This window comes from Pipra filicauda, unplaced genomic scaffold (assembly GCF_003945595.2).
Source record: "Pipra filicauda isolate LSUMZ 115617 unplaced genomic scaffold, ASM394559v2 scaffold396_size653610_pilon, whole genome shotgun sequence".
Classification (NCBI taxonomy): Eukaryota; Metazoa; Chordata; class Aves; order Passeriformes; family Pipridae; genus Pipra; species Pipra filicauda.
This window is the reverse complement of record NW_024104527.1, coordinates 38,636-52,068: the sequence shown is the minus strand read 5'-3', so window position 1 is coordinate 52,068 and position 13,433 is coordinate 38,636. Positions and strand designations below refer to the sequence as shown.

The 13,433-nt window shown below is 41.9% G+C and overlaps 1 protein-coding gene across 1 annotated transcript in view; it reads right to left on the bottom strand.

Moving 5' to 3' along the window:
• NOTCH2 (notch receptor 2) overlaps positions 1-13,433 on the bottom strand; it is an 85,125-nt gene that overhangs the window by 47,957 nt on the left and 23,735 nt on the right. Inside the window, exon 5 of the mRNA XM_027734865.2 lies at positions 9,924-10,046. Within this exon, the coding sequence (XP_027590666.1) occupies positions 9,924-10,046 (123 nt within the window). The remainder of the gene's footprint in view (positions 1-9,923; positions 10,047-13,433) is intronic.

Genomic DNA, 13,433 nt, shown 5'->3' with positions numbered 1-13,433 from the left:
GCTGAAGTTAATTCATCTGGCTGCAAATGTCTGTAGGTATTTCTTTTCTTGTGCTCTTGCTACTTTCCGTTACATTTCTAAACAAAACATAGTAAATACAGGGTAAACTAGTAAAGCCAAGTGCAATACACTAACTGTACCGTATTTAATGGATGTGTAGAAACAAACACATAAAAGACAACAAGAAAGGAAACAAATTACTCCAAGAAGCTAATAAAAACCTAACCTGACCTTGATATTTGCAGAGCCTGGGAAATCAGTAAAATGCCGACTCAGGTTCTAAGTGACCTTGTACAAAGTAAACAGCTAGTCAGTGTGGTATTTCAAAATTGAAAACTAGAAGTAGAAAAAGGGAACAGCCATCAACTCTTAGCACTTTTTGCCCACTATGAAACTAAGTTACTTCCTGCATATTTCCCCTGGAAAAAAAAAAAGTGCCATATGGAGTAAGTCAGACGTTTGCTGCTTTGATTACTCCCATTTTCAGACCCTCAGGAACTGAACAGGAACTCCAGGAGGTTCTCTTTAGGCAGACACAGGATGCAGTGGTTCAAGGCCCCTCAAGCAGTTGTACCAGATATCACTGATGAGAAACAGCCAGCCCCACCTCTTACAGGTCTTTATGTTAAAAAAAAAAAAAAAAAAAAAAAAAAAGCCTTATTTATACAGGTAAGGCAGCACACAAAATGAGTACAATCCTACACTGAAAGAGAGGAGCATTAAACTTGAGCAAACAAGAAACCCAAACAGTCACTCTGAGAAGCAGCACCAGCAATGTTCAAAAGTTGATCCTAGCAAACCATAGAGGGTTTACATAAACCCCAATTCCAACTGCATTGAACCTGCAGGTGAATGCAGGACCTTCAGTCAGTTCAATCAGAGGCCTTCATCTTTGGCAGAACAGACTTTCTGCAAAGGAAAAGGTTTTCTTGGCCTCTTAACAGCTCTCCAGCAGGAAAGTCTGTTGATGCACAGCTGGAGTACCAGAGGCTAAAGCTCCTGAGAGCAGATCTAATGCAGTTTAATAACTAAAGAGATTTAGTAGGACAAAGGGTCAAAATACCTTCCTGTGCCTTGAAAAAAAATCAGTTTGTTGAAAACTGAGCTGGGAGGAGACAGCAATGACCCATTTCTCTCAAAATCACAACTGCCACAGCAGTAGACTCAAACTGAACTGGAAGTCAGAATATCTTATAGGTTTAGTGATACTGGTAAAATAATTGAATGAGAATCACAAATTGGTCATTAGGATCTTAAGAGACTCACTGCAAGAGGAGCATCAAGTTTCAAGAAGGTTTGTGTCCCCATCCCCTCAGCAGCTCACTAGAAGTTTGTCACTTATCTCAGACTAGCACTCCAGTACACAGGAAAGAGCTCACTAGCTCTCCTGAAAGGGCTATCTGGGAACCATAAACCAGATCTAGGCAGAAACCCTCTGAAAGAGTAATTTAATTCACAAAGTTTTCCAAAGATTGTTGTATGAGTTTTGAATACAATCAGTGTAGCTAAAGAAAGCATGGCTCATTAGAACTGTTTGTATTTTTTCTCCAAGCTTCAAAGGACTACTAAGTGAGAAGGTGAAGCATCTTATCAAGACTCAAGAACGGGCTAAGAGATAAGGAAGAGTATTTGTATAAAGGACCAAATCTAATAGTGGCAGAAGGTCACCAGTGCCACACTGCAGAGGACCAGGCAGTTTCTTCTCCTCTCTAACCACACGTGTGTATATTCAGGGTGCCAGCTGGCAGACCACACAGCTGGCTAGGGATGGACATTCCTCTGCCCAGGAGGGGCAGACAACTTGTGTTTTCTTTTAACACAAGAAAAACCACGTGCATTGACAGCGCAACCCAATGTGTATTGATCTGTCAGGTCAAAGCTCAGTCCCCTCATGCTGTTGTGTGAGTCTCCTCAGCAAAAGGAAAAGGAAAAAAATCACATGGAGTCATGAGGCCTTCTGATAAAATTGTGTTTATGAAAAATACTTTAGCTCTCATGTTTTTGAATTGTGTATTTGTAAAAGCACTCGGTTTAATCTTTAACCCACAGAATTATCCATATTCACTGAAATAACCCAGTTAAATTTAATGCTTACAGGCACAGGAGCATCTAATTAAAGGCCTGGAAGAAGATGAACAATAGGCAGTGGTATCTTTTGCAAAACAACATTTATGTTTCCCAAGAGGAAGCCAGGGGATTTTGGACAGATTCAACCAAGAGAGGCTGCTGGGCAGTGCAACAGCAGACAAGGTTTGATGCACAAACACCAACTAAAATACAAAGGCAAACAGACTTGCTGAAGAAGGTTTAGGTTAGGCACTCCTTGAGGAAACATCAGCTTCCCTGGAACAATTCAGTGGGGATCTCTGCTCAGTCACAGGTTTAATCAACAAAATAAACATCGCTGAGCAGACATTTGACTACAAGGAAGAATAACTAATGCAAACACTTGTTGTGCAACAGCAATGGCACTGCTTCAGTCTGGAACACATTTTGCAGTACTGAAGCCACCACCTCTCAGTAAAGACACTGAAAAGAGGTAGAGTTCATAGTCTGACAGACTGATGGAGAGAAGACTTTTCTAAGAGACTTACAAAGCAGTTGCTACCCACAAAGGGAGAAAGGCAGCTGGTAAAAAGTATAATACAAGAGTTATTGCTGGGAAGATACAGCACGTGACAAAGTATACAAAAGAAAATACCTGATCATTAATTAAATGTGCTTTATTGACACAAGGTATCTCAAAGCAGAGAACTTCAAACTTCTCTGAAGGAGGGAACACTTTTATATAGGCCAAAATGTCCAGAGCAATAAACAGGTAATACCTGAAAGGGATCTCAAATGTGATATCCAGATCACATCCAAACTCCAGACACTCCCACAAAGCCATGTCCACAGCTCACTGCAGGCAATCCAATGAATACAACTGATGTCTTCAGTTCCAAGGATGGCTTCAGGGACACACAGAATTCCATGGACTACACTGTTTACATCTGCCAGAAGTGCCCCCAGTTGCGTGTTGTATTTAATAAAGGTCTTCCCTTCTTAAGTATTACAGCAGTTCCCCCGGAAAAAAGGACCGAAGCCAACTATTTTTTCCTTTCTTTTCTGAAGGAGTAAGAAGCATCACACTCTCAAAAACATGCTCCTTCCCCAGGATCTCACAGCATCTTTCTCCCAGAGCAGCAAAGCAGCAGCAGCCGTTCCCCAACCTCAGGTGTTGGGTTTTCGGTTTTGTTTTTAATAGATCTAATTATATCTTGGGCAACGTCAAATACCATCCAAGATAACATAAATTTAAGAGCTTAATATAGAATTTGAACAATTGAAGATGAATCTACAACTGTAGAGAGCAAACATCTGTGTTTATTTTAGACTAATATGGTGGAGAAAAGAGTTTAATTTCATAACCACACTGGGAAGCATGTAGTGGAACTAATGGGCTTTTACAAGGGATTTTACAACCCTCAAATACAAAACTCTGGGCTTTAAGAGACTTATGCACGGCCTGATCCATTAAATACTGCCCTAAATTACTCCCCACAGACTACTGGGTAGTGAGGGCAGCCCTGACTGAGCTCTTCAGAGGCAATAATACAAATTATCAGAACAATTCATTAAAAATTATTACTGATGTGCTAATAACAGACTGATTTAATATGGTGGTAGTAGGTGAAATGACTGGGGACAGCAGCAGGACAGAGAAGTAAACAACAGGAAAAACACATTACCAAGCTACTCTTGGCTTTGTCCTTCTGTTTACCTCCTCTGGAAAACCCAGTGAATCAGGGAAATACCTAACAAGTGAAAAGATCTGCAAGGCAAAAAAAAATTTACAGTTGGAGCCAAAACTTACAATGAAAGCTTCCTATTCTCAAGCTATCTCAGCAACACATCTTTACTAATTACCCAAAGACAAATCATCTTACTCTAAGTACAAGGGAAGGGACAGAAACTGCCAGGAACAAGTCAGCTGCAGATAAAACAACTGTTACCTATTAGTCTGGTCTCACAGCACACATCCACCAACCCAGCCTCACCAGAGGGGTCTGGCCTATTTTGTTTTAGTGCCAAACACATGAAAAGGACATCTCCACAAGAGCTTCTTTGGCACGTTTGATCGCAAAGAGTATTTTCCAACCTGGAAAGCCACTAAAGACACAAGGGAAGAAGCAGCAGTGTGGTCTAAATTGGATGCTGTCATTCTGTCATCAGATCAGTTCAGCTGTTAACACCTCAGGTGTTTTATTACAGCTACCTCCTACCCAAGGCTTGCAGTTGGGAAATGAAAAGCAGCACAAAACAAACAGGAGGTTGTGGTAGGTGTTCCAGAATCCATACCAGCTAAGGGTGTAACTTCTAATGCCCCTGAAATCCATCTGCTCTGCACAACACTGGAACCAAGTGCCACAAGAGAAACAAACAATGTCCAGGATAAAGTCTGTTTGTGCCCGATACTTCAAACCATTTGTACACTCAAACTCAGAGCTGCCACCTCCAGAGGCTTCCACGTGCCCCCTGCTCCCTTTGTATCTGACAGTTCAAACATGAAGGAAGAAAAAGAATCATAATCCCTCTTGGCCTCTTTCCGAGCTGTCTCTTGGAGATACTACTGTAGTGACACCAGCCAACTTGTCAAGTTTGGCACAGACGGATCTCAGGCAGTACCAAAGAGGCCACTATGCTTTTTAATAAAGCCTGGAAAAGCACCAGAAAGCTGATCATTGCTACACCACTGGGGAAGACGACTACACTTCTCACAGGAGTGTGACCAAGCCTCCCTGAGCTAATACAAAGGTCTTTGGACGTCATCTGGGATAACGCAACCAGGATCGGGAAGGAGTACAACCCCAACAGCGCTGTCACATAATAATCAACACCCTAAAGAGAACAGCAAGGATGTATTTTCAGTGACTTAGGAGGCTGGCATGTCCAACATTTATGATCCAAGCCACCTATTGTCAGAATTAGTTCCTCCACATTTTGAGTCTAAGTATTCCAGGAAGGCAGTAATTTTTCAAACACTAAGCTAACATGACTTGCTACAGTATATTTTGTGACACAGAAGCTGAGGGAAGCGGTATTTGGCAAAGAAAGTCTTAAAAAACAAAATACCAGAGCATATGAACTTGCATAAAAATGTTAAACATTAGCCTTTTGATGTTTATCCTCCCTTCTTAGCAAAGTCACGTCTGCCCAGAGTTTAAGGCTGGGATTTTCAAAGAAAACCAAGGTAGGGAGCAAATATTACTCTAATTAAATAGGAATCGAACCCTTAACTCCCTGCGTTGAAAATTCCTGCCTAAAGCTCTGCAGAAAAATAACCCTTCTGCTAGTGTGTAAGAGCATATGACCAAGCTAACAGCTATTTTAATTAAAAAGCACAGCCCTGCTGCCTGAAGAGCTTTTCTGCTCAAGACAAACATTTGCTGCTTAAGCTAGGTCCCAGTGCTGGAGTTCTTTGGTGGAGTCAGCTGTTAGCACACTGTGCTTCCCTTGAGACAAAGGTCGCCCGGATTTTAAAATATACAGTTCACTGGAGCCCTCTTTTCAGGGGAAAACAAAGCCTAAATAAATAAAATTGCCATGGGAGCCTCGCCTTCCCAGCCACAGGGAATGAAAGGCAGCAAGCAGGCCAAGCCTGCAACTGAAGCACTGTAGTATAGGTCTTCCAAAACCCGCTCAAGTGTGGACACAGTGTGTCCCCAAACCCAGAGACTCAGCCCACAGCTTCTGATGCAGCACTTCAGGAGTGAACTGTGCAAAAGGCAAGATACAAAGGAAGATACAAATCAATCTCTGCTGTGCATTGCTCCTGAAACTTGATTTGGGCCAAACACAGATTCACAGCGAACCTCTGAAATACTGCAAACTTTACAGTGAGGCAGGAGTCCTTCTCAGCCAAGAAAAACAAAAGCATTTACAGCATTTTATATTGTTAATCACTTTAGTGTGCAAATTGTCAAGTCATCTTTCTTGACCCAAAGCTGCACAGGTTAGATCAACAGAATAAACAGGTGCATTTTTAAACAAAGCTTTGTTTCTTTAGATGAAATGTAGTCTGGAATGACTGAGTATCCTTTAAATTCTCAGGTGGTTTCACTGTGGCTGTGGAAGGACACCCTAACCTTCCACATGACTTTACATCCCTGGACTGCCATCACTTCCTCTGCATCCACTCACCCATGAGACTGCTCTGTGAATTTTAATTCCTGATCCCGGAGAAAAAAAAAAAAAAAGAAAAGAAAAAGGCAAGAGTGAAAAAAAAAAAAGGTAGCTGGACAGGATGTTTTACTAGATTAGTGAGTTAAAGTGGTACAATCCAAAAAATATCAGAGCCAGCTCAGGGGAAGGGGAAGAGTGGATGGCTGCAGGGAGAGAAGGCAAAGACACCTTCCTCCTCAGACCACAGTGAGCCCACAAGGCTGGATTACCTACTGCAGAACAGCAGCATAAAGCAGAGTCTTCACATGGCACAGATGTTAGCGAGGATTTTTGGCTAGTTTTGACTCAAATCACGTGTACACCAAATTCTCTGGCCTGTCACGCACAGAGGAATAGACTTCAGTCTTTCATGAAAGCATCCAGGTCTATTTCCAAGAAAAGGTGGACCTTCCTTACACATCTGCAACACTGTGCTTTGAAAGGACCCAACAAACACAGGTTCTAACAAAGGACTTATCCTGGGACAAGATAAAGTCATCCTTAAACAAACAATCAGTTAACATTCAGCAAGAGGAAAGATCTGGGGCAGTTTTCGCCCAAACATCTAAGAGTGTCTTATCAGTCACAAATTTATGAGGTTGATGATCACTATAACTACATGAAATACGAGAACTTGAAGGTGACAAAAACATTAGTGACAGCAGGAATTTCTCGTCACTGTTTTTGAAAGGCAAGATTTTATCTTTCCGGAAAAAACAGCAAAACGAGAATGAGAAGGCAGGCACTTCAACAAAAAAGGAGCAGTGAGCTCTGTTTGAAGAGCAGGAAATAAGACTGAAAGCAAACAGCATCACAAAAGGTGGGAGCAAGTAGAAAAAAACCAAAAAAGTATTTTTTTAAAAAAAATGCATAACTATGTAGCCCAGCCTACCACCTGCCAAGAAGCAGATGGTTACCAAAAGGAATTAGAACAGATTCTGTTTCAGTAAAGGATGCTTCAGTATTACTTTACAGAAAACTTTTCTTCATAGGATGCAGTACAGCTTCTTGATTTTTCTAGCAAGGAATGGGACTGGTTTCTCTGTGCCATGAAACACAGACTGCATTAACAAACATGGTAAGAGCATCATTCACAGCACAAAGATTAAATAAAGACTAAAACTGCAAACGGACAAACTGCCCCAAGATTAGTTGACAAGTATTTGAAAAAAGAGACTGTTATGAAGACAGCACATCAATATTGTTAGGTATTTTTAGAAAATTTAACATCCTTTCAGTTTTGGCTGACATTTACTTACAGACATGGGTATTTGGGTCTTTTTTTTTTTTTTTTGAGCAGTACACAATGTCCTCTAACCTCAAGGTCTTACTGAATGCTTTTGATTTCCTGAAGTATTCATTCTCATGGTTTGACACTGCTGGGCTGTAACGCTTATCAGGACAGACTCCAAAAGAGTTGTGTGCTCAGCTCTCCCCTTTTCACTTACCTTAGAGAAGATTAAAATGTTGTAAACCCACTTTGAGCAAAGGATGGACCTCCACTTATGCATTTCCTTATTGCTGAATAACTAATGTTTTCTTGTAGTTTTTTTCCTCTCAGCATCAAGTGCAGTTTAATCATGAAAAAAGACATCTCTCCCTCCAAACTATTCCAGAAGTCCTCTATCCACCTTCCCTGTTTTGTGCCCTGCCTCAGTATCACCATTTATGTCTCCGAGCTGAACATGTACTGTTTTCTTGCACCTCCTTGGTCTCTATTTGAACATACAATAAAGGGATTGAAGCCCATTGAGAGAAACAAATTTCTTTCCAGAAAATGCTACTGAGATGACAGAGAAGAGTCACAGAAACTGGCACTGTGCATTTCAGACAAGACAGTTCAGTTCCCCAAAGGCTCTAACCTTTATTGTTCAAACAGCCAAGCTGCTGTTTCCTAAATTGTGAGATCATTTTTATTTCCAAACTGACCCAACTTTAAGTCTAGAAAGGCAACAGACTTGAGAACCCATCACCTAAAACCACTGCTGCACTGACAACCTTAACTGTACCACAAGCAAGGGAAATTCTCAGAAAGCCCATTCCATTAAATTGTGTTAGAAAGCCATGGGAACATAAGGCTTAGAGAGTTCCTCTCTCTTTCCAGGGTTTCACTGGAAGGAAGCCTCCTTCACGCACACAAGGTTTTTCTGGAGAGACTGTCCACACAGAAGAAAGATGACACAAGACTGGGCCATCACACAGGTCCAGCGATTTTTCTCAATGCTATTTAGAGCCCATAACAGGTTCAGAGAGGGAACCACCACAACTGCATTGCAAAGAACTTTGGTTCTTTGGAAAAGCGGTTGATCGGAGAGACAATCCATCAAAACACCAAACAGAATCACAGCCTGCTACCACCAAGGTCTCTTCCAGGTGAGTTGCAGAAGTCATCCCTAGCTGACAGCAGACATCCACCCAAATCCTGTAAACCAAGCTAAACTTATGATAGCAAAATAATCTCTTCTAGATTATACACTCATGATCATCATATTCTCTGTGCTTGGGAATAAGCCTGAGATTAATTTGCTACTGACAGACACTGGAAGTCATCACAGTCATTTCTGCGGCACGGAGCAAGATTTTAGGGGTCACTAAGGGTTTGCTGTCTCCACACCCAAGCTCCCTTCATGTTTTCCTTTACAGGTCTCACTTTCTGCATGCTTTAAGGATATAGAGAAGCAGTACAGAAACAAGGACATTTGCTCATCAAGGGGAGGACTCATTCTCTCCTATTTACACCTAGTTTCACAGAGCTATGCAAGCTGTGGTGCACTTCACTCTTTTATGTGGCTTTAAACTTCATTTAAGAATTATTTTTTTTCAAGCTAATGAGGGTTCTTAACTGGCAGTTTCCTTTGCAGTTAGTGACAAACTGTTTACAGTAAGAATGAATGTTCTCTGAGGAAAAAAGCTTTTTAAACCCAGTTTTAAGTCTGTTTTTTTTACCTATGATTTTGAAATAAGGGTAAAAGCATACTCAACTGAAAAAGTGCACCAGCTAAGAATGACTAATATGACTCAAGCTCACCCCATAACCGGAGGTATTTGTTTATTTTTGAGGTATGGAGACATTTTGCAACTAAATATGACACTGAGTTTCCTGTAAGCTGCTTCCTTACATCATGCATAACACTTTCTTGAAATTCACACTCTTTTTCCCTACTGACTCAGAGTAATACAGATTCATTTATGACGCAAAAGCAGCTTTGCTACTCCAGATAAAAATCAGTCAAGCAGGAAAATAATAGTAGCAAAACCATAAGCTGTCCGTACATCTACTTCTCTTCCCTCCTTTTCCCCAACCCATTCCTCCTTTCAGATTTGCCCTGTTCCTCAGCAGCATTACTATTATGTGATCATTATCCCAGGTTAAAATTACACCCAAATGTATCAGCAAAGCACTGCAATGTGCACACACCTGCAACAGCAAAGCCACGTTCTGTACTTTTGGAAAACATACATCCCCCTTGTGAAGTAATCCATACAAGAGGTGCAGCTCTGTGTTGCAGCTCAGGAATCACAGTACCTGTCTGCCAATCCATGCCTGCATGCTTGGAATACTGCAGTGGGAAATTGCCCTCCATTGTGGTGGCTTTGATGCAGTTTTCTGTCGGGGGTGCAGGAACAGGCACAGCCGTGCTCTGCATTCAGCTGGGCAGAACTCCTGCTGTGCCTCGGCGAAGGCCACAAGCCCCGTGTGTGTCTTGCCCAGCACATACCTGTCCACTGGGGCGGGCAGCGGCAGTTGTAGGTGTTCACACCATCCACACAGACACCCCCGTTCAGGCACTTGTGATTCGGGCAGTCGTCAACGTTGTGGCCACAGACGGTTCCCTCGAAACCTGGACAAAGCACAGACACAGCAGAATGAAATGGGCTTCCCACCTCTTTTGAAGAGAATTCACCCCTCATGCAGCTTGCCCTCTTTTCTTCTTTAAACATTCGCCCTGTTAACCTAATCCTGAGGAACCTCCATGTAGCACGTTGAACAGAGACTCTGTTGAATGCCTTTGCTAATAGCATGCAGGTCAGATGACATAGTTAAAACACTACTACCGTGGGTAGACAGCCAAATATGTTTTCACAACCAGAAAACACAAGGATTTTCTCTTTAAGTGACTAAGGAGCACTGTCATTCAAAGCAAACCATTCAAAAACCATTCAAAGTAAGACCAAGACAGTTAACTATGAGATAAGCTTGTCACTGCCCACCAAGCTGCAGTTAGAGCATCAGCAAGGACAAGCTTTTCCCATGGCAAAAAAGTGCCTGGTGTTCATGTCATGAATAGTTCAACACAGTCTGCCTTGGCAACGTCAAAGAAAGATCTTTCATGCTTTGAAAATGAGCTTCTAAAGTCCTGATCCAGCCCTCTTTGGTATTACACAAGTCAGTCAATCAACAAATTAGCCACCACCTAAGTGATGCTTACACACTAAGCCCTGACCAAAAACCAGAAACCAGACACCCTTCCCCAATGAAAACCCAAACTTCTAATGAAGATAGCCACACTGACAAATCATCCTTGCTAGATCTCCCTCTCCTTTTCAAAGAAGTGGATACATTAGGGAAGGGAGTTTTCAATGATCTGTCTTCCCCTTGATTTCCCCTGCTGATTTAGTTCATGCTTCATTAAATAAACCTGCTATTTCTGCTCGATGAGAGTGCTATTTATCAAAGCACAAGTGGATGCATGCTAATGTGGATGAAGTAAATGATTCCAGAACACACATGTTAATTTAAAACATCAGCTCTGCCTCTTCACTGCTTTGGAATGTAATATTAACATGACAGTTCTCTCATCCAGAATTATGCTTTAACCCCTCTACTTTTGATGCCCTGTTCCAGACGTTTCCATAACATCTGTGTCAAGTCACACAGACCCTCTGAGCAACATCTGGTCCAGCGCAGATCATGCTGTGTGGCAGATGAGATGAGACTATAAATCTCTGAGGCAGTTTCTCCAGACTACTGCTACTCTCAAGAGACTTAGGTGATTCGTGTGTATTCCCATCTCTTGAATTTCTCCAACTGTACAGGTGAGTCAGAAGTGATGAGAAGTGCTGGTTCCAAGCTGTACTGAGTGCATTAGCATCCATCAGCAAGGAACAGCATTCAACATTAAAAAGAAACAAACCAAAAAAAAAAACCCAAAAAAACCCACACAAAACCCAAACCAAAAGACCTTCAATATTACTCTCTGCCTTCACAGCCCTTCTGACCTCCACCCAAGATCCTAGAAATTTCATGACAGTAGGGAAGCTTAAAACTAAGAGGAAATACAATATAAGCCTGAATTCTAATCATTACAGCAGCACCTTCCTGGCAAAAGCTGCTGAGGAACAACAACAAAGGAATTCAATTACTATCAGACCCCTATGTTGAATATTATATAAAGCTACCAAGCATGAGCAAAGGCTCAGCTGTAAAACGCAGGGGTGTTCTATCAGCTTGTGTTTCAACTTGAGAGGAATCATCCCACTGACCACAGACTGCACTCACACCAGCACGTGATCAGCATGGAAATACACCCAGAACCACAAAGACACAAAGTTAAAGTTTTTATCCCTTCAGTACTGACAATATGAAGACCAACCCTACTTTCTAATAAATGAACTCCTGACAGTAAGCATTTATTTAGAAATGAATCTCACTGTACTTCACACAAATTTAAAGTGGTCCAGTGATTCTGAAAAATAATAAAGCATGGAAGTCACCCCAATACTAAAAACCTCACCAAGCCATCGTATATTTTCACATTTTAGCCACTTAGACTACCACCTAAGAGCTGGTCCTCAAACATCTCACATAAATGTAGAAAACCATTACTCCCACACTAAAAGTTGGAGGATAGCAATAATGACAGTAGAATTGAGACAAGAAAAAAGAGCTTATAAAAAAGAAAAAAAGGCAAGGCAGTAAAAAGGTCCAAGAGAAATGACACACAGACAAGTGTGCTCAGTCAAAAGACATCTCCAACAGAAAGGGAATCAGGAAGACTTGAAACGGGGAAGACAACACTATGTTGATTGCACAGCTGAAGAAAATAAAAGTTTGGTTTTTTTGGTAACTTCCCAAGTTCCCTTTAAATTTGTCTTACTCTGAAGAACAATTGTGGCTTACTTTCATAACACCTAAAAGCTGTAAAGGATGATTTTTGTGTCCTCTTCAAGTCCCCCTTACACTGCAATATTGCAATCTGCTTAGTTTGTAAATGAACCTGTCCTAGTGAAGTTTAGATTTCATTCTTAAAATCAGCCCTTTAGAATCATGGCTGCCTGGGCCAACACACCTACATTTGAGCATGACAAGCATGAAGTTGCTCTGAGATATGTGAGCTTTTTTCTAGCTGGATCCCAGGATCTAGTTTCGCAGTTATATAATCTGATTCTTTTCCAGAAAGCCACAGAGTTCACTGTTTTGATGTATTTGGACACCTGACTCTATTTCCTGTTCCCCTCTGTGCTGGGACTCACTTTTTGTCCTTTGCTTTCTCCCTGCACGAGAATAGTTTGGAATACACATCCTGACTTTTGCTCTGTATCTCCAAGAACAAACTAAGGAATGAGAACCTCAAGGGGAAAAGCGTTCCCACTGCTAACAGCATGTTGTTCCTCCCCTAGTACACAGACTGACACAAGCAGATAACTTTATTCCTATGTCATCTGAAATCTCCACCCCATTCCAGAGCACCAGGCCCAATTCCCTTCAAATCTTACTCCTTAGCATTATTTCAGCCTATAAATTACACCTCAGACTTTTCTGTAGGACCAATTAGTAATGGGGACACCTGAACGAAAACGTCAAGTTGTTGCCAGACCTAGGGCCCGATGAAGGGAAATTAGGGATGTAGACTGCTAAAACTGAGCTGGGCTACTCCAGGTCAGAGAGTCAACTCATCTGCAGCACGAGGGCACACATTCCACCTGGCATACCCCAGGGCTGCTGGCATGGAGAACCTCACAGCCCACAGGAGGGTGCTCATCTCCAAATCCCAGCAAGCAGTCTTCCTGCCATGGAAATTCAGCATGTGTTGGACCCCACTGGTGATGCTCACTGCATGGCACAGCGTGACGCTCCGCTAGGAACCGGCGTGAGGTTACTTCCTCTTCCCAGGAAGTGTTCCAGCTCTCATAAACAGCCTGCTCCAGCCTGACAGATCGTTTCCTGAACAAGCCCTTGGAATTCCCTTGGGTCCTTATCTTAGTTAATGGGTAATTATTTTGATGGA